Raw genomic sequence first — 20,530 nt, 5'->3', positions numbered from 1 at the left:
ATCACGGTTATCAGAGCAAAGGACGGCAAAAAGTTCAAACGTTCTTTTCACCGTGTGCTCTAACTTTGAGCAAGCAAGAAATTAATTACTGTCAAGTCCCCTTCCAAAGAAGAAAGCGTTAATTTGTTAAATCTGCGGTTCAGAAACCAAGTCGACTTCTACACTGCTCTACAGTTCAAATCGGCTTCCCCTCTTGCGATCTTGCCCGAGTGTAGGAGGGAGATTATAACAATCCCTGCAAATTATTAGCGCTTCTGAGAGAGAGCCCTCCTCCTATATTTGCGAAAAGCAAGGTCCGTAATCCACGAAGGTCTACACCGCCTCCGAACTTCTGTCACTTGTGTCAATCACACATCAGCGTCTTCCCGAGTCCTGCGTCTCGCTCGGCATGCAAGGAAAGACAATGTTTGTACAAAAGAGAGCTCTTTTATTTAACTTAGGGTGGAATGTTTCTCAGCTTCCCTGCAAATAGATTTTTTTTTTTGCTTGCTTTCAGCTTTAAAAACAAATCTTATCTTTAATAGCTGTAACACAGAATCATGGAACTGGGGAGAGTATGAAACATCGAGTCGGACTTCCATTCCTATAATGGACCTTCTCTGGAACAATAGGAGACAGCTCAAAATTACACCCTCTAGGTCACTGATGGCGAACCTTTTTTTTCCTCGGGTGCCAAAAGAGCACGCACACGTGCCATCGCCCTTGCGCAAGTGCCCACACCCATAATTCAATGCCAGGGGAAGGCAAAAACAGCATCCCCTTCACCCAGTGGCCCTCTGGAGGCCGGAAACGGCCTGTTTCCCAATCTCTGGTGGGCCCAGTAGGCTTGTTTTTGCCCTCCCCAGTCTCCAAAGGGTAAAAACACCCTCCTCCATCCCCTCGGAGGCTCTCTGGAAACCGAAAAGGCCCTCCCCAGAGTCTCTGGGTGAGCCAAAACTCAGCTGGGAGGGGCACAAATATATGTTATGGAGCCCCTCCCTTATGAAACCAGGTTGCAACACCTTGGTCTCTTCAGCCTTGAAAGACGGTGTTTAAGGGGTGACTCAATCGAAGTGTATAAAATCCTGCATGGGATAGAAAAGGTGGATAGAGAACAATTATTTTCTCTATCACACAATACGAGGACGAGGGGCCACTCCCTAAAGCTGACAGGTAAGAAAGTGAGGACAAATCAAGGGAAATATTTCTCCACCCAAAGGATCCTTGGTTGATGGGATTCCCTTCCAGAAGAGGTCGTGACAGCTGTCAGCCTGGATCGCTTCAAGGCAGGATTAGACAGATTCATGGATGCCAAGTGTATCATAGGTGGTTATTGAAAAGGATGTCCATGTGCCGCCTCTATGTTGGTTGAGGCAGGCAGGGTTCCCTTGGGTCCCATTTGTTGGGGGTCAAGGGAAAGGGAGGCTCTTGCCTTCTCTTTATGTGCCACTGTGTGACACAGAATGCTGGACTCGATGTGCTTTGGCCTGATTCAGCATGGCTCTTCTTATGTTCTTATGTTGGAGCTGAGCTAGGACAACAGCTTGGATACACTCCAAGACCAGGGAAGTATTAATACCACTCTACTACGCCCTGGTCAGACCACATCTGGAGTACTGCATCCAGTTCTGGTCACCACACTTCAAAAGAGACATTGAAACTCTGGAGAAGGTGCAGAAAAGAGCAACCAAAATGATTAGGGGACTTGAAACCAAGACTTACGAAGAGAGACTGCGGGAACTGGGCATGGATAGCCTAGAGAAAAGGAGGGCCAGAGAGGACATGATAGCTGTATATAGGTATATGAGGGGTTGCCACAGAGAGGAGGGGGCCACTCTATTCTCCAGAGCACCAGAGGGCCGGACGAGGAACAACGGCTGGGAGCTGACCAAGGAGAGATTCAACCTAGAAGTAAGGAAGAACTTCCTGATGGTCAGAGCCGATCAACCAGTGGAACAACCTGCCTGCGGAGGTGGTGAACTCCCCAACTCTGGACACTTTCAAGAGGAGATTGGACTGCCACTTGGCTGGGGTGCTTTAGGATTCCTGCTCAGGCAGGGGGTTGGACTTGATGACCCGCATGGCCCCTTTCAACTCTAACAATCAATCAATCAATCAATAGCGTGCCAGCAGGCATGGTTCCGCGTGCCACTTATGGCACCTGTGCCATAGCTTCTCCATCACTGCTTTAGGTAGATACAGTGGGCTCCTACATCCTCCCTCAAGTGTCTTTTGTTAAGGCTAAACCCACTCATGTTTTTTTTTTCTCCCACTATCTCCTCATAGGAGTGGACCACAAGGCCATCCTGGAAACAGTGAAGGGTTTCAAAAATGTAATCAAACCTTCTTGCTCAAACTTCTGCCTTTGCTAACAACTTACAGAGGGGGACAGGGGAGAGAGACAGCTCAGCTTTCCAAGACCTGTGCTGGAAAAATAAAAAGCCAGCACACTAAGGAAGGGTGTATATTTATATTTGTGGGAGTTCCTTACCTGCAAGACGTCTTGGATCTTCGCCCATACATCTGCCATGTCGTACAGCTTAATCTCGCCATCGTACTGGCTGGCAGGAGGGAACACCGTCTGCTGGAGGTGTCCCAGGACGATGGCGTGAGCTGTGGCCACGGCGTTGAATTTGTCAAAGAGCACTTCCAGAAGCTCCAGGAGCAACCTAGAAATAATAACGACACGGGAGAAGCTTTTGATGAGTTAATTCTGCGCGTTTTTCAAATCTATCTTTCCATGTCTCATCTGTCTGTCCATCTTTCTGTCCTTCCATCCACTCACTCATCCATCCATCATCTATCTATCTATCTATCTATCTATCTATCTATCTATCTATCTATCTATCTATCTTCTGCCTATCATCTGTCCATTTGTCTGCCTGCCTGCCTGCCTGTCTATCTATTATCTCTCTCATCTATCTATCCATCCAACCATCTCTCTCTTTCTCGCCTATCTATCTATCTATCTATCTATCTATCTATCTATCTATCTATCTATCTATCCATCCATCTATCTATCTATCTATCTATCGTCTAACTATCACCTGTCCATTTATCTGAGAGAGAGAGAGAGAGAGAGAGAGATGGTAGATAGACAGACAGACAGAGTTAGCTAATTGAAGTGGAAGATAAACTGTTAGGATCCTTCATGCAATCCCAGTACCAAGTTAGAAGTTGGTGGAATTGGCATGCCCATAATCAGGAAGCCCAGAGATGACTGGTCCAAAGTCATCCAGCCGTTTCTTATGCTTTAGGCAGTACTAGAACTCACTGTCTCCTGGCAATTGGCCCCAAGTCACCCAGTTGGCTTTCATACCTAAGGCAGTACTAGAACTCACTGTCTCCTGGCAATCGGCCCCAAGTCACCCAGTTGGCTTTCATACCTAAGGCAGTACTAGAACTCACTGTCTCCTGGCAATCGGCCCCAAGTCACCCAGTTGGCTTTCATACCTAAGGCAGTACTAGAACTCACTGTCTCCTGGCAATCGGCCCCAAGTCACCCAGTTGGCTTTCATACCTAAGGCAGTACTAGAACTCACTGTCTCCTGGCAATTGGCCCCAAGTCACCCATGTCTAAAATGGGACTAGAACTCATCATCTCCTGGCAATTGGCCCCAAGGCACTAGACTAGAATTCATCTGGTTTCTAGCCTGGGGCCTTAATACTAGACCAGGAGTCGGCAACCTTAAACACTCAAAGAACCATTTAGACCCATTTCCCACAGAAAAGAAAACACCGGGAGCCACAAAACCCTTTTGACGTCCAAAATGAAAATAACACTGCATATACTGTACTGTTTTTTACCTTTATCCTATGTATAAAAAAACTATAGTGTGTTGCATTTGTGAAATCAATGACCTGCTACAGAGAAAATGAATTTTTATTTCTGCATGCAACAAAAACATTTTCAACTCTGGGGGGGAAAAAAATGGGTCGAAAAGCTCAATAAACTGTTGCTGATGGGTGCTTTGAAGCATATTTTGAGTGACAGGGAGCCGCAGGTTGAAGACCCCTGCATTAGACCAAAGTGGCTCTCTCAGAGAGATTAACTTTTGTGAACCATATGACATTTTATCCTGTACCTCTTACTCTTGAAATAAAAAAAGTAGCATGATATTTAGCAGTACTAAATCTGTATGCTGCCCAACTCCCAACAACTCTGGGCAGTTAATAATATGTATTCTGTGGGCCACCAAGTGCAATGCCCTGTATTTCAAGAGCCATAAATCTAACTCAGTGTTAAAAGCAGCCAGTAAATTAATTAATGTTGTATGTATCAGTATTTATCACCGAAACAAGTACAGTATCAGTGAACAAAGTCAGACCTATAAATACCACATTATGCCAAATATGTAATAAATTACATACCTCTGAAAACCTTACTAACTCAAGCTCCTTTTTTCGGCCCCAGCTTCTGAAAACTCTATTCATTTCTTTTTATCCTTATAGATTTTAGAGGACCAAAGGGCTTCGTTGCTGGCGCAAGATTCATTCATTTGCAGCTGCACATTAGTTCCTAACATCCATCATGTCTTCCATACACAATAGGTTCAATTATACATAATATAACGCTACTGTGGATTATTATGCGTTGTTACACATAATAATTATAAGTGTCTTGTAGGATGTAAAAAGGGCAACTTTACACCATCTCCCAATCTGCTTTTCAGAAGCATTTTATTCATTCTACTAAATAAATAAAATAGAGATTTCTTAAGAGACTGAGAGAGATGAGGAATTTCCTTTTAGCATGTGTGTGTGTTAAATATACGATGGGGACGCTGTTTTATTAGACAGGTAGTCCTCGAGTTACGACTGTAATAGATATACAGTTCTGGTTCTGGTTCGGTTCTGCAACCCAACAAGACAGACACAGACTTCAGAGGATGATCAGAACTGCAGAAAAAATAATTGTTACCAACCTGCCTTCGATTGAGGACCTGTAGACTGCAGAGTCAAAAAGAGGGCAGGGAAACTATTTACAGACCCCTCACATCCTGGACATAAATTGTTTCAATTCCTACCCTCAAAATGTTGTTATAGAGCACTGCACACCGAGACAACTAAACACAAGAACAGTTTTTTCCCGAACACCATCACTCTGCTAAACAAATAATTCCCTCAACACTGTCAAACTATTTACTAAGTCTGCACTACTATTAATCTTCTCATCGTTCCCATCATTCATCTCCTCCCACAAATGACTGTATGACTGTAACTTTGTGGCTTGTATCCTTACGATTTATATTGACTGGTTCCTAATATGATTAGATTGCTTATTTGTACCCAGACTATCATTAAGTGTTGTACTTTGTGATTCTTGATGAACTTATCTTGTCTTTTATGTGCACTGAGAAATTATGCACCAAAAACAAATTCCTTGCGTGTCCAATCACACTTGGCCAATAAATAATTCTATACTATTTTATTCTATTCTATTTTCCAACAATTCCTCTATTCCATTCTCCAACAATTCCTGAGAGCATCTGTACCAAAGACAAATTCCTTGTGTGTCAATCACACTTGGCCAGTAAAGAATTCTATTCCATTCTGTTCTGTTCAGTTCTGTTCTGTTGTAATCTATTCTTCTATATATGTAGTTTTCGAGTTATGACCATTGCGGTTATAACAGTTGCAAATGGGGCAGAAACATGGGCAACCTGATTTTTATGATTTGTTATTGGGTTGGGATTTTGGGGGGGGGGGGGGTTGTTTGTTTGTTGTTGTTTTTGCACAGAGCTAATTCAGCAAAGGTGGTGATCATATTCATAGCCAATTTATATTTTTACGCTATGGCCGCCAAAACGTAGTCACATGACCTCAGGACAATGCAAAGGGCCCAAAGTGCAGTCACGTGACCCTGCCTAGCGGTGGAGAGGTTGCAGGGAACTGTTGCGACATTAAATCTGGGTCTTAAGTCCCCTATCTCAGGTAAGGTTGTATAAAGAATTGCCCAGCCTTGCCAAAGGCTAAGATGGGCAGTCCTCAATTGAGCCTCAAAAATTTCTATACTAAACAGCTGTTATCTGCGTTTTACGATCTTTCTTGCCACAGTTGTTAAGTGAATCAGTGAGATCGCTAAGTTGGGAACACGGTTGTTAAGTGAATCTCGTTTCCCCACGGACCTTGCTTAGTCAGGAAGTCATAAAAGACGAACACGTGGCACTCAGAAGCAGCTGCCCCCGTCATAAATGAGTCAGTTGCCAGTCAAGTTGTCTGAATTTGGATCATCTGACCAAGGGGATGACTGCAGCGTGACTCTAAGTATGAAAAGAAATGGTCATTTCTTTACTTCCAACGATCAGTAAACAAATCTTTGTAAATCAAGGATGACCTATATTTTCCAACTGTGGCTAAGCCGTCTGAAGGCAGGGACTACTTTTACTTAATTCTGAGCTTTGTTTTTAAAAACAGGCACCCATGCTGCTAGGCTCCAAAGAATAATTCAGTATTCTGTAGCTAACCCGGAATTTCATAATTCCTTCCAACGTTGCGTGAAGGGCTTCCGAAGAGCCTCTGTTACCACCCATTAAAATGTTCCAATTCTTTTGTTTCAGGGCCTTTAAACCTGGTTCTGTGGCTTTGTTCTGCCCGAAGAAGTCGAAGCGAAATTAATAAAACGTAATAAAAGTACAGGTTTTAAGGAGATGATATATGCTCTGAAAGTCGTAAGTAGCTCAGCGCACACAACTTTACAAAAGAAAAGGGCCCGCGGATATAGCAATAGCACTAAAGACTTATATACCGCTTCACGGTGCTTTCCAGTTCTCTCTAAGCGGTTTACAGAGTCAGCCTTTTGCCCCCAACAATCTGGATCTTCATTCTACTGACCTCGGAAGGATGGAAGGCTGAGTCAACCTTGAGCCAGTCAAGTTCAAACTGCTGACAATGAGTGGAGTTTGCCTGCAATACTGCTCTCTAACCATTGTGCCACTGTGTCCTTCTTTCCTTTTCCTTCCTTCCTCAGCACTTAGCAATAGCACGTAGACTTATATACCGCTTCACAGTGCTTTCCAGTTCTCTCTAAGCGGTTTACAGAGTCAGCCTTTTGCCCCCAACAATCTGGGTCCCAGTTTTACTCACCTTGGAAAGATGGAAGTCTGAGTCAACCTTGAGCCGTCAGGATCAAACTGCTGACAGTGAGTGGATTTTGCCTGCAATACTGCTTTCTAACCATTGTGCCACTGTGGTCCTGCCTTCCTTTTCCTTCCTTCCTTACCACTTAGCAATAGCACTTAGACTTATACAGTAGTACCTCTAGATACGAGCTGCTCCACATGCGAGTATTCCAAGTTACGAGCCACGACGCGAGAGAAATTTCTGTTGAACACCCGAGCTCAAATTCGGGATACCAGCCGAGCTTCCACTAGGTGGCGCAAGAATCTCCTTGCTTCCATTTATCTCGGCGCGAAAAACAAAGTCTAAAGGCATTCGTTCGAGATGAAAGTTGATCGACTTACGAGCTCGGGTCTGGAACGAATTAAACTCATATGTCGAGGTACCACTGTATAGCATTTATAACAATAGCATTTAGACTTATATACCACTCCATAGTGCTTTGACAGCCCTCTCTGAGCGGTTTACAGAATCAGCCTCTTGCCCCCAACAATCTGGGTCCTCATTTGACCCACAACGGAAGGATGGAAGGCTGAGTCAACCTGGAGACAGTGGTGAGATTTGAACTGCTGAATTACAGCCAGCAGTTAGCTGAAGGAGCCTGCAGTGCTGCACTCTAACCACTGCGCCACCCTAACTTTAGAAATCATAATTCAAGGAACACCTGTAACTTAGATAAGCAAGTTGTGTCAATGCGACTCTACGACAATCTTAACTGTGAATCAGTCTCTGACTGATTGTGCTTGCTGTTGTCTAATCTAGCCCACTTGGGGACCCCTAGGTTTTAATACCCCATCAATTCTTTATGTTCAAAGAGTATCTTGTATCCTGGCTATGCTGACAGCAGAAAGAAAATAACAAAATAGCAGAGTTGGAAGGAACTTTGGTGTTCTGTCGGGCTCTCTGGTACACTCCTCCCAAAAATTCACAGATACAAATGTCAGACACACACACGTTTGAAAAGTCAAAACAATGTTCTTTATGCCGAAAATTCACTTAAACCAAGCCCTCTTTTTGTATAGCCAAGAGCACTCGTCTCCAAACAAACTGGTAATTGGTACCAGTCCCTTATCAGTTCTGAGATACTTAGCTTGCAGCTGTGAGGCAATTCACAGTCCTTCTTTCACAAAGTGAAACACACTTTGCTCTGGTTTAGTTTCAAAGCGGGGGAAAATCAGCACACCAAGGTCGAAGTCAGCAAACCAGGCACGAAACACAAGGATCAGATAATCCTCCACAATGGCCAAACCCACAGGCTGCTCTTTATAGCAGCCTCACTAATGACCACAGCCCCATCCAACCACAGGTGGCCTCATTTTCTTTGATAATAATATCTCAGTTGTTGCTGCCTATGCATCGCTCTCCGCATGCGTGGCTGTATCATTAACTCTTGTTCTGAATCCAAGGAGGAGAGAGATAATTGATCTTCTTCTGAGCTGTCTGCCACACTCTCCTCCTCCCTGTCACTCATGTCTTCTTGGTCAGAGGAGCCTTCATCAGCAGATTCCACCGGGAGCAAAACAGGCCTGCGGCATGTGGATGTCTCCCCCATATCCACAGTCCTTGGGGCAGGAGCAGGGCCAGAGTAACCACAACACTTGGAGGTCTTCCAGTCCAACCCTCCTGCTCAGATAATAGCAATAGCATTTAGACATATACCGCTTCATAGTGCTTTTACAGCCCTCTCTAAGCAGTTTACAGAATCAACCTATTTGCCCCCAACAATCTGAGTCCTCATTTGACCCACCTGGGAAGGATGGAAGGCTGAGTCAACCTTGAGCCGGTGATGACATTTGAACTAGTGAACTACCGTTAGTTGAAGTAGCCTGCTTCATTGTGTTTTCCACCCCTCTCTAAGCGGTTTACACAGTCAGCCTTTTGCCCCCAACAATCTGGGTCCCCATTTGACCCACCTGGGAAGGGCGGAAGGCTGAGTCCACCTTGTCTATATGTACAAAAAGCAGAACCTGAAGTCTCAAGGTACATCAGCTGACCAATTATCATGTTTTTATTACAAGATACTTACTTCCGTATCCTTATCAAAGCCGCTTCCTCAATTACCTCTCCCTATGCCTTTTTAAAACCCAATTATTGTAATTAACGTACCATAGCAAAACCTATAAATATTTTATGCTCTGGCAGCAACTTGTCACAGGAAATTACTCAGAGGCGAGAACAATTTGAAAAGCTCTTGCTGTTTATTCTAGGTTGAAGGATATACGGCAAGTGACCGAAAGAGATTCTAAGAACGGCCAAACGCCCAAGCAAAACGTTCCTTCCCTAGAGGGAGTCCTTGACTTACAACCATTTGTCTACTAGCCGATCAAAGTTACAGAGGCTCTGAAAAAAGGTCACTTCTGACCTTTTCTTATCCTTCAGCCCCAATTTTCTGTTGCTAAATATTGTTGTTAATGGCGAGTATTCTGAGCAGAGACTGGTTACAAGCGGTGTGCCACAAGGGTCTGTTCTGGGTCCTGTTTTTTTAAATATCTTTGTGAATGACATAGGGGATGGTTTGGTAGGGAAGGTTTGCCGATGACTCTAAAGTGTGCAGTAGGGTTGATATTCCTGGAGGCATCTGTAATATGGCAAATGATTTAGCTTTACTAGATAAATGGTCAAAGCAATGGAAACTGCAGTTTAATGTTTCCAAATGTAAAATAGTGCACTTGGGGAAGAGCTAGGACAACACTGGTTCTCCCCCGCTCCCGTTTTTAAAATTTAAAGGAGGGTTGTCAGAAAGTCACTTTGCTCCAGTGGACGCTGAATTTGTAAGGTCAGCAAATGGGAGAGAGTCCAATCCCCTCCAACGGTAATTAAGAAATAATGCCAGGCAGTTTGACTTGATTGATTTTTTTTCTCTTTCCCCCTCAGTCAACCCACCCAAATTTATTCTCCATTCTTTGCTGATTTAAGATTGCAAAGTTGCTTTATCTTTGTTCTCTGTCTTGCAGCCTGCTAACAGCAGAAGAAAGGCTAAGGACTAGCGGCCTCCATCTTTTCAGGATACTGAAATCCAAGTTAATTTTGTGGCTCCAGTGCTAACCAACCATCTCCTGCGGACTGGCCCAAATTCACCCAACTGGCTTTCATGTCTAAGGTAGGACTACAACTCACATCTTTTGGTGATTGGCCCAAAGTCACCTAATTGGTTTTCATGTCTAAGGTAGGACTACAACTCACATCTTTTGGTGATTGGCCCAAAGTCACCCAATTGGCTTTCATGTCTAAGGTAGGACTACAACTCACATCTTTTGGTGATTGGCCCAAAGTCACCCAATTGGCTTTCATGCCATCAATCACCATCTCCTGGTGATTGGCCCAAAGTCACCCAGCTGCATTTCATGCCTAAAGTGGTACTAGAACTCATAGTCTCCTAGTGATTGCCAAAATCACCCCGTCAGATTTCATGCCTAAGGCAGGACTAGAACTCATCCTCTCCTGCAGATTGGCCCAAAGTCACCCAGTCAGCTTTCATGCCTAAAATGGGACTATAACTCCCAGTCTCCTAGTGATTGGCCCAAAGTAACCCAACTGGCTTTCATGTTTAAGGTAGGACTACAACTCACATCTTCTGGTGATTGGCCCAAAGTCACCCAATTGGCTTTCATGCCTAAGGTAGGACTACAACTCCCATCTTCTGGTGATTGGCCCAAAGTCACCCAGCTGCATTTCATGCCTAAGGTGGTACTAGAACTCATAGTCTCCTAGTGATTGGCCAAAATCACCCAGTCAGCTTTCATGCCTAAGGCAGGACTAGAACTCACCATCTCCTGGTGATTGGCCCAAAGTCACTCAGTCAGTTTTCATGCCTAAGACGGTGTTAGTACTCACTTTCTCCTGGTGTCAGGTCAGCATCTTAAACACCAAACTAGCTTTTGGTAACTTGTATTTTCAATCCATCCCATTTTGCTTGTGTTAGTCCTCATCAGATCAGATCCCAGTTAGAGTCCATGGCTTAATGAATCACGCATGGCTGATTCTAAACACAGTATCGGCCAAAATTATTCCAACCATTATTTTCTTCCTCATTATTTCAACTGCCCATTAGAAGATTCAGGCTGGAAACCAGCCTGTCAAACTCAGGATGAGGAAAGGTCAACCTAGCTGGAAACATCTCATAATCGACATCAAGCCACACTCTTCACCCAAAGATGCCAGAGAAGAATCAGGAAAACTGATGGTCCATCAACTCTTCTGAGAGACAAGCTACCCAGGGGTCTTACTCATCTGTTAAATCTTAACTCTTTATTCCTGAGTTGCTGCCCAAGGAGCTGCTGATCCAGTTCTACAGAGGAATCATTGAGTCTGTCATCTGCACCTCTATAACTGTCTGGTTCGGTTCTGCAACCCAACAGGACCGACACAGACTTCAGAGGAGAATCATTCAGAACTGCAGAAAAAACAATGGCTGCCAACCTGCCTTCCATTGAGGATGAGTCAAAAAGAGGGCCGTGAAAATATTTACTGACCCCTCGCATCCAGGACATAAACTGTTTCAACTCCTACCCTCAAAACATTGCTACAGAGCACTGTAGACACAAGGAGAGTTTTTCCCCCGAACGCCATCACTCTGCTAAACAAATAATTCCCTCAACACTGTCAAACTATTTACTAAGTTGCACTGCTATTACTACTAGTTTTTTCCTCACCATTCCTATCACCTATCTCCTCCCACTTAGGACTGTATGACTGTAACTTGTTGCTTGTATCCTTTTTTTAATTAAGATTGTTTCCTGATTGCTTATCTGACCCCTATGACAATCATTAAGCGTTATACTTCATGATTCTTGATAAATATATCTTTTTATTTTATGTACAATAATAGTTTCTGCACTAAAGACAAATTCCTTGCGTGTCCAATCACACTTGGCCAAAAAAGAATTCTATTCTACTCCACTCCACTCTACTTATTCTATTCTATTCGGGGTTGGAAGGTTTTGATGAGGAAGGAAGGAGGCAGGAAGGCAGGACGGATGGAAGGCAGGCAGGCAGGCAGGCAGGCGGGAAGGAGGGAAGGAAGGAAGGAAGGCAGGACGGACGGAAGGCAGGAAGGAAGGAAGGCAGGCAGGCAGGCAGGCAGGCAGGCAGGCAGGAAGGAAGGAAGGAAGGAAGGAAGGAAGGAAGGAAGGAAGGAAGGAAGGAAGGAAGGAAGGAAGGAAGGGAGGCTCTTACTTGGGTTGGTTTTCCTGGGCTACGCTCTCCCCTCCTCTCTGGTAGCCCCCATCTGCCACCTGGGTGGTAGATCTCTTGACAATTTGCTTCAGCTCTTGCTCTAAACGATCCTGGATGGCCTTGATGGTCTCTGGAATTTTTCTCAGTTTGGCCAGCCCTTTGATGAGGATGCCCATAAAGACCGAGCTGTTCTCCTCCGGATCCACCTCTAAATCTTCCTTGATTTCCATCAAGCTGACCTCTCTTCCTGGAATATAAAAAAGACTTGGACTTAAACTGTGAAACAGGTCCTTGAGGCATACCCAAAGATTTTGACCCAGGGCTCATGAGATTTAATTTTTCAGGATCCAATCCAAGTCAAGTCATTGGGACCAGATAAGCTATTTCTAGCTTATCTTCCCTCGGTGAGGAAGCCATATCAGAATGATACACGGCCCATATCAAGAAACAGAGATTGGTAGCAAAATAACCCTCAGTAATTTCCCACATTCTCATTTTGACCAATGTTTCTAATCACTGTGATTTTTTTAAAAAGTGGGGGTGGGTTTAACTCAGCAAATTCTGATGAAAACACATCTGAGGTTTGGTCCCTTCTGGATTAAGCGAGCGCTGGAGCAAACGTCAAGGACTAGTCCGAACTGTTTCTTACAGGCCACTCAGAGTGATAAAAATAATTGGAATGAAGTAAATCTTGTGGAACTGTGACCACAGTTCTTGAGTGAAGGATATTAGCAGGAACGTTTTCATCAATTGGGGAGTCGGTGTGCCATTTCTTAACAGCACACCTGCCAGTCACAAGATGCAAACCTCGGCTATTTCCCACTTAGGGTTGCATCGAAAACCTCGCCCGTTCAATAACGACGCTTGTCAAAGCCATGATAGAGGAAGTGGAAAAGCTACCACTAGATGGGAAACAATCATTAGAAAGACAGCCTTTAGAATCCCAACGTTGTCACCTCATCTGTCTGTTTTGCTCTGTCTTATCTCAAATCTCTCTTATCTCAGGGACCGCCTTCTGCTGCACGAATCCCAGCGACCAGTTAGGTCCCACAGAGTGGGCCTTCTCCGGGTCCCGTCAACTAAACAATGTCGCTTGGCGGGACCCAGGGGAAGAGCCTTCTGTGTGGCGGCCCCAGCCCTTTGGAACCAACTCCCCCCAGAGATTAGAATTGCCCCCACCCTCCTTGCCTTTCGTAAGCTACTTAAAACCCACCTCTGCCGCCAGGCATGGGGGAACTGAGATATTCTTCCCCCCTAGGCCTTACAATTTATGCATGGTATGTTTGTGTGTATGTTTGGTTTTATAATAAGGGTTTTTTTAGTTGTTTAGTATTGGATTGTTACATGCTGTTTTTTATCACTGTTGTTAGCCGCCCCGAGTCTGCGGAGAGGGGCAGCATACAAATCCAATCAATCAATCAATCAATCAAGCAATCAATATTCTCATTGAATACTTTGCTCTGTACAAAGTTGAAGGTGCACAACAGCAGGTGAAATTGATTGTCAATCAGCTTTGATATACTTGGAGTTATGTTGTGTTGTTTAAGTGTTCCCTTTATTTTTTTGAGCAGTATATACAGTGGTACCCCTACTTAAGAACGCCTCTACTTAAGAACTTTTCCAGATAAGAACCGGATGTTCAAGATTTTTTTGCCTCTTCTTAAGAACCATTTTGGGATTCGTGTGGCAGAAGGCAGTCCCTGAGATAATCTGGTCCGGTGCCATGAAGGGCTTTATAGGTCATATTTCATTCATTCAGATCTAGGATGTGTTATTTGAGTGTTCCCTTTATTTTTTTGAGCATACATACATGCATACATACATACATACGTATATATATGATGATGATGATGATTCCGTCACTCACCGCTGGAATTTGCTGGAGTGCCATATTGAGACGAGTCAAACTTGCGAGGGGTGGATAAATTAGTAACGTCGAGATGAGGCATAGCAGAGGAATCCTTCGCATGAGAACTGCAATGAAAAGAAATTAAAACGTAGCCATTGAGGGCTGGGAGAGAACTCCGGCAGGCATTCACAAATGGTAGAAATGTAAATGAGAAGATTAGCGTTTCAGTAACAGATCTCAACATCCCCGGGGGAATTATGTGAGGACGAAGTACTGGCAAAGCTTCGTTTTTTATTTTTAATGTTTTAATCTGTTTAGCTTTGTAGCTTTAATATGATTTTATATGCTGTTTTAACTTTGCACCCATCCTTTCCAACTTTTCTGAAGGGTTGGATGTTTGCACGTTGCTCACGATACCACAACACTGTGAATGCACAGCAAAGTGACTGTACGGTTTGATAACCTTGAAACAGCCTCAAAAGAAGAAAATCTAGAAGGCTTTTATATTCAAAAACTGCAAAAGGTACATGGCCAGCCATCAAACGATCATCATCAAAACAACCCAAACTGCCATCCAACGTCTACCCTTGAAAGGGAAAGTAATGATGGTTTATTTGTCCTTGGGAACGATGATTTTTTTTTTCAAGGTTGAATTGGTTTAGAATAGAATAGAATAGAATTTTATTGGCCAAGTGTGATTGGACACACAAGGAATTTGTCTTGGTGCAGATGCTCTCAGAGTACATAAAATAAAATATACATTTGTCAAGAATCATGTGGTACGACACTTAATGATTGTCATAGGGGTCAAATAAGCAATGAAGAAGCAATATTAATAAAAATCTTAGGATATAAGCAACAACTTACAGTCATACAGTCAACATGGGAGGAAATGGGTGATAGGAATGATGAGAAAAACTAGTAGAATGAAAGTGCAGATTTAGTAGAAAGTCTGACAGTATTGGGGGAATTATTTGTTTAGTAGAGTGATGGCGTTCGGAAAAAAATACCAAGCATCCCCAAACTGTGGGCAGTGACATGCACCCACCACTCACACAAATGAAAATTGTGCAAGCCCCTGCCCCTCGCACAAAAAACCATCCCCTCTCCCCGCATCGGGCTGCCATAAAAGGGGAAAACGGTCACAAGTCCTGTTTATATAGTTGGTTTAAACATCTCTGTCCCAATTTCCTTCCCCCACCTCCAGATTAACAGAATGGGAAGGGACCTTGGAGGTCATCTAGTCCAGTGTTTCCCAAAGTTTTGACATATGTGTACCCCTTCTATAATTTTCATAATGTTTAGTACTCCTCATCAAAAAAAAAAGGGATGTATTTTAATAACAATCAAAATATTTTTATTTTTTTGGTACATACACAAAATAATAATAAACGAAAAATAAAATTATTCATAATGAAATATAAATAAAAGTTACATTATAAATAACATTTATTTGGATCAATGAGAAGGATGAAATTGTTTGTCCTGAGATGACAGATCGTCATAATTTGGTTCCCTGGTTATTAATTTTAATCTGAGATGCAGTTCCATGTCCAATTGTCTGTTCCTTTTTTCCCACTACAAATGCTGAAAAAGCAACTTCACATAAATATAAAGTTGGAAAAGGCAAGATGTATTTCAGAACTCTTTCTGAACGCGTGCCCCCACCAAACTCTTCCCATACCCCTGGGGGTACGAGTACCACAGTTTGGGAAGCTGATCTAGTCCAACCCCCGGCCTAAGCAGGAGACCAAAGGCCATTTCTGACAAACGGCAGTCCGGTCTCTCTTCTTGAAAGCTTCCAGTGATGAAGGTCCTGCAACTTTCGAAGGCAACTTTTGTTTCATGGTTTGATTGTTCCCACTGTCAGGACATTTTTCCTTATTTCCAGATTGTATCTCCCCTTGTTCAGTTTCCCTCCATTGTTCCTGGTCTGGCCATCTGGTGCTTTGGAGAATAGCTTGACCACCTCCTCTCTGTGGCAGCCCTTCAAATATTGGAAGACTGCTATCATGTCTCACTCAGTCCTTCTCTTCGATAGACTAGCCATGTTCGGTTCCTGCAACCGTTTATCGTATGTTTTAGCCTCCAGTCCCCTAATCCAGTGATTCCCAACCTTGGCAACTTGAAGATATCTGGACTTCAACTCCCAGAATTCCCCAGCCAGCATTCGCTGGCTGGGGAATTCTGGGAGTTGAAGTCCAAATATCTTCAAGTCGCCAAGGTTGGGAAACACTGACCTAATCATCCTGGCTGCTCTTCTCTGCCCCCTTTCTAGAGTCCCAACCTCTTTCTTATAGTGTGGTGACCAAAACAGGATGTAGTAGTATTCTAGGTCTGGTCTTACTAAGGCTTTATAGAGTGGCGTGAGTCCCTTTCTTGATCTTGATTGTATCCCTGTGTTTAATGCAGCTAAGGACTGCTTTTTCAGCTGCTGCACACTTTTGAAAGATGCAAGAATACAGCCCGTTTTCCTTCATTAATAGCGCTGCAATTACGAGACGAGTGGTTGAACGAATGAATAAATGAATGGATATATAAATAAACAGACCGACCTTATTTTCCCCTTTTCTTTGTTCCATTGTCCAACCTTACTGGTAGACTTAATGTAAAGATGACGGTGGAGTTCATCTATTAGAACGAAATGCATGTTCATCTTTTTACTGTGAAGTTCCAGCCTGAGGTCACTTAGCCCTTCTACCTGAAGGAGGGGTCCTTCCAGGGATTCTACGGCCGACACCTTTGAAAACAAAACAATAAAGGTCCGTTTAGCTATTTGCCAAAGCCATTAGAATAGAATAAAATAGAATAGAATAGAATAGAATAGAATTTTATTGGCCAAGGAATTTGTCTTGGTGCAGATGCTCTCAGCGTACATAAAATAAGATATACATTTGTCAAGAATCATGTGGTACAACACTTAATGATTGTCATAGGGGTCAAGTAAGCAATGAAGAAGCAATATTAATAAAAATCTTAGGATACAAGCAACAAGTTACAGTCATACAGTCAACATGGGAGGAAATGGGTGATGGGAATGATGAGAAAAACTAGTAGAATAGAAGTGCAGATTTAGTAGAAAGTCTGACAGTGTTGAGGGAATTATTTGTTTAGTAGAGTGATGGCGTTCAGAAAATTACGGGTAAAATATAGGTAGTCCTCGAGTTACGAACTCCACTGAGCCCCAAAATTTCTGTTGCTAGGTGAGACACTGGTTAAGTGAGTTTTGCCCCATTTTATGACATTTCTCATCACAGTTGTTAAGTGAATCACTGCGGTTGTTACGTTAGTAAGATGGTTGTTAAGCAAATCTGGCTTCCCTCTTGATTTTGTTTGGTCGGAAAAGGGGATTGCGTGATCGCAGGATTTTGATCACATGAAGTGTGAAAAAAGTGCTCAGTTTTTTTGAATGCTATTATAAATTTCAAGAGTCACTAAAAGATGTGTCATAAGTTGGGGACTTCATATAAGATTTACCTAGGTCAAATTCTTTTTTTAAAAAATAAACTTTATTAAATTTTTATAAAAAGACAAACATACACATACATAAAACAGTTATTTGGGGTTACAATTACCCCTCTTAGTTTGAAGTCACACTAATACAGAAATAAAATTATCACTCCTAGCTTATAATATTAATATAATAAATCAAATATATATATTTAAAAAATTGTTATTTTACCCTTATTTCGTAAAAAGTTGACAAGATAAAACTATTTTTAATATCCATACATACTTCCAAATTATCTAAGGGTTTTTTTTCCTCTTTTACTTAACCATATATACAATTTATTCCAGATCTCATAAAATTCTGATTTGTCCTGGTTATTTAACCGCCTTGTCATCATGTCCATTTCGGCACACCCTATAATTTTATTTATTATATCGTCTTCCTCGGGAATATCTCCTCCCTTCCAATTCTGTGCAAATACTATTCTAGCTGCTATTAAAATATGAATAATTGAAAAATATATATCCTTTTTAAATTTTTGATTCGTTATGCCCAATAAAAAAATTTCTGGTGTTTTCTTAATATCTAGTAAAGGTCAAATTCTGATGACAACCTCTAGAATAGAATAGAATAGAATAGAATAGAATAGAATAGAATAGAATTTTATTGGCCAAGTGTTATTGGACACACAAGGAATTTGTCTTTGGTGCAGATGCTCTCAGCGTACATAAAAGAAAAAGATACATTTGTCAAGAATCATGTGGTACAACACTTAATGATCGTCATAGGGGTCAAGTAAGCAATGAATGGTTTGACATCCAATGGTTTGACATATTCAATGGTTTGACATATTTCTTTCTAACAAAAAGAAGACAGTCCTTCTTTCTTGGTCTTTGGGAAAAAATAAAATGAAAGGCACAGACACAGAAACTAGGACCAGAATATCTCCGGGACCGCCTTCTGCCGCACGAATCCCAGCAACCGATTAGGTCCCACAGAGTTGGCCTTCTCCGGGTTCCGTCGACCAAACAATGTCGTTTGGCGGGTCCCAGGGGAAGGGCCTTTTCTGTGGCGGCCCTGACCCTATGGAACCAGCTCCCCCCTGAGATTAGAACAGCCACCACTCTCCTTGCCTTTCACAAACTCCTTAAGACCCACCTCTGTCGTCAGGCATGGGGGAATTGAAATATCTTCCCCAGGCCTATACTGTTTATGTATGGTATGTTGTGTGAATGTTTTTTAAATTATGGGGTTTTAGCTTTCTAATGATTGAATTTGTATTTTACACTGTTTTTCTGTTGCTGTTGTGAGCCGCCCAGAGTCTGCGGAGAGGGGTGGCATACAAATTTAATAAATAAATAAATGAACTACAAAAGGAGAGAGCGGAAGGAAGAGTCTGCATTCAGCAAAATGAAGTCGAGACTAAGGGGTTTATTCAGCCAAAGCCCTCGCAAGAAGAAATTGATTTTTAAAGAATGCCCCTTTGATATTTATTCTAAATTTCTCTGCAATCACAGTCGATTAAATTAGCAATCTCTAGGAATGTCACTGCTCTGGCCACAGGGTAATTGAAGTACCAACCAAAGGCCTTAAAACTCAAAAGGGATTTCCTTGCCAGGTTATCCCTGGGACTGCTAATGGCTTTAATTATTTGGCCGCCACTGAGTCATGTCCAACTCCTGTGCATTTAAAAGATCTGGCACCAATTGGTGGCTACTGCAATATTTCCAATTTACGTCTCGCCCAGCGTTTAAGGTGACCTTCTAGGGGACTTAAATAACATTTAGATCATAATAAATATTTCAGCAATTCTGTTTAATTGTGTCAGTTTGCTATCCCTGGACAGCAGCGTAAATACATCAAAGAGAGAGAGAGAGGACTGACGGGGGGGGGGGAGAGAGAGAGAGAGAGAAAAGTGTGTCTTATTTTTGCATATTGTTTAAATAAGTCAGTAAATCTCATTTTGCAGGAATCCAGCATGGCTACCTTAAGGAAAGGGGAGGTAAACAGACAGCCTCAAGAGCTCGCAGCAAATTAAACAATATTTCACTTAATAATGAGAAATATACTTTATGATGGCTGATGGTTTTAAGCTCCCCATCTGTCATGTCTCGTGAATGGCTGTCAGCCTCCACGCTGCCTTGGTGATGCAGTGGTTAGAGTGCAGTATTGCAAGCTACTTCTGCCGATCACCGGCTGCCAGCAGTTTAGCCGATGGCATCTCAGTAGGCTCAAGGTGGACTCAGCCTTCCATCTTTCCAAGGTGGGTAAAATGAGGACCCAGATTGTTGGGGCAAGAGGCTGACTCTCTGTAAAGCGCTTAGAGACGGCTGTCAAAGCACTATGAAGCAATATATAAGTCTAAATGCTATTGCTATTGCCTGCTTGCTTCAGCTGCCATAGAAACCAGGGGGGGAGGGAAGGTTGAGTATTTGTGGGGGTTGGAAACCTATGCTGGAGATGTCTCTTCATATATAGTGTTACCTCTACCTACAAATGCCTCTACTTACGAACCTTTCTAGATAAGAACCAGATGTTCAAGGGTTTTTTGCCTCTTCTCAAGAACCATTTTCCACTTCCAAAGCAGAGCCTCTGATACTGTAACCGGAAAAGGCAGGGAGAAGTCTCCGTGGGCTCTCTTTAGGAATCTCCTGGGAGGAAACAGGGCTGGAAAAGGCAGGGAGAAGCCTCCATGGGGCCTCTCTAGGAATCTCCTGGGAGGAAACAGGGCCAGAAAAGGCAGGGAGAAGCCTCCGTGGGGCCTCTCTAGGAATCTCCTGGGAGGAAACAGGGCCAGAAAAGGCAAGGAGAAGCCTCTGTGGGCCTCTCTAGCAACCTCCTGGGAGGAAACGGGGCCGGAAAAGGCGGGGAGAAGCCACCGTGGGGCCTCTCTAGGAATCTCTTGGGAGGAAACAGCACCTCCACCCTCCCTGTGGTTTCCCCAATCACATGCTTTA

The 20,530-nt window shown here is 43.0% G+C and overlaps 1 protein-coding gene across 1 annotated transcript in view; it reads right to left on the bottom strand.

Moving 5' to 3' along the window:
* EXOC4 (exocyst complex component 4) overlaps nt 1-20,530 on the bottom strand; it is a 289,610-nt gene that overhangs the window by 211,881 nt on the left and 57,199 nt on the right. Inside the window, 4 exon segments of the mRNA XM_070754459.1 lie at nt 2,471-2,648; nt 12,274-12,520; nt 14,141-14,247; nt 16,678-16,862. Of these exon segments, the coding sequence (XP_070610560.1) occupies nt 2,471-2,648; nt 12,274-12,520; nt 14,141-14,247; nt 16,678-16,862 (717 nt within the window).

Source organism: Erythrolamprus reginae, chromosome 6 (assembly GCF_031021105.1).
Source record: "Erythrolamprus reginae isolate rEryReg1 chromosome 6, rEryReg1.hap1, whole genome shotgun sequence".
Lineage (NCBI taxonomy): Eukaryota > Metazoa > Chordata > Lepidosauria > Squamata > Dipsadidae > Erythrolamprus > Erythrolamprus reginae.
The sequence above is the reverse complement of the archived record's forward strand: the minus strand, read 5'-3'. Positions and strand labels throughout refer to the sequence as shown.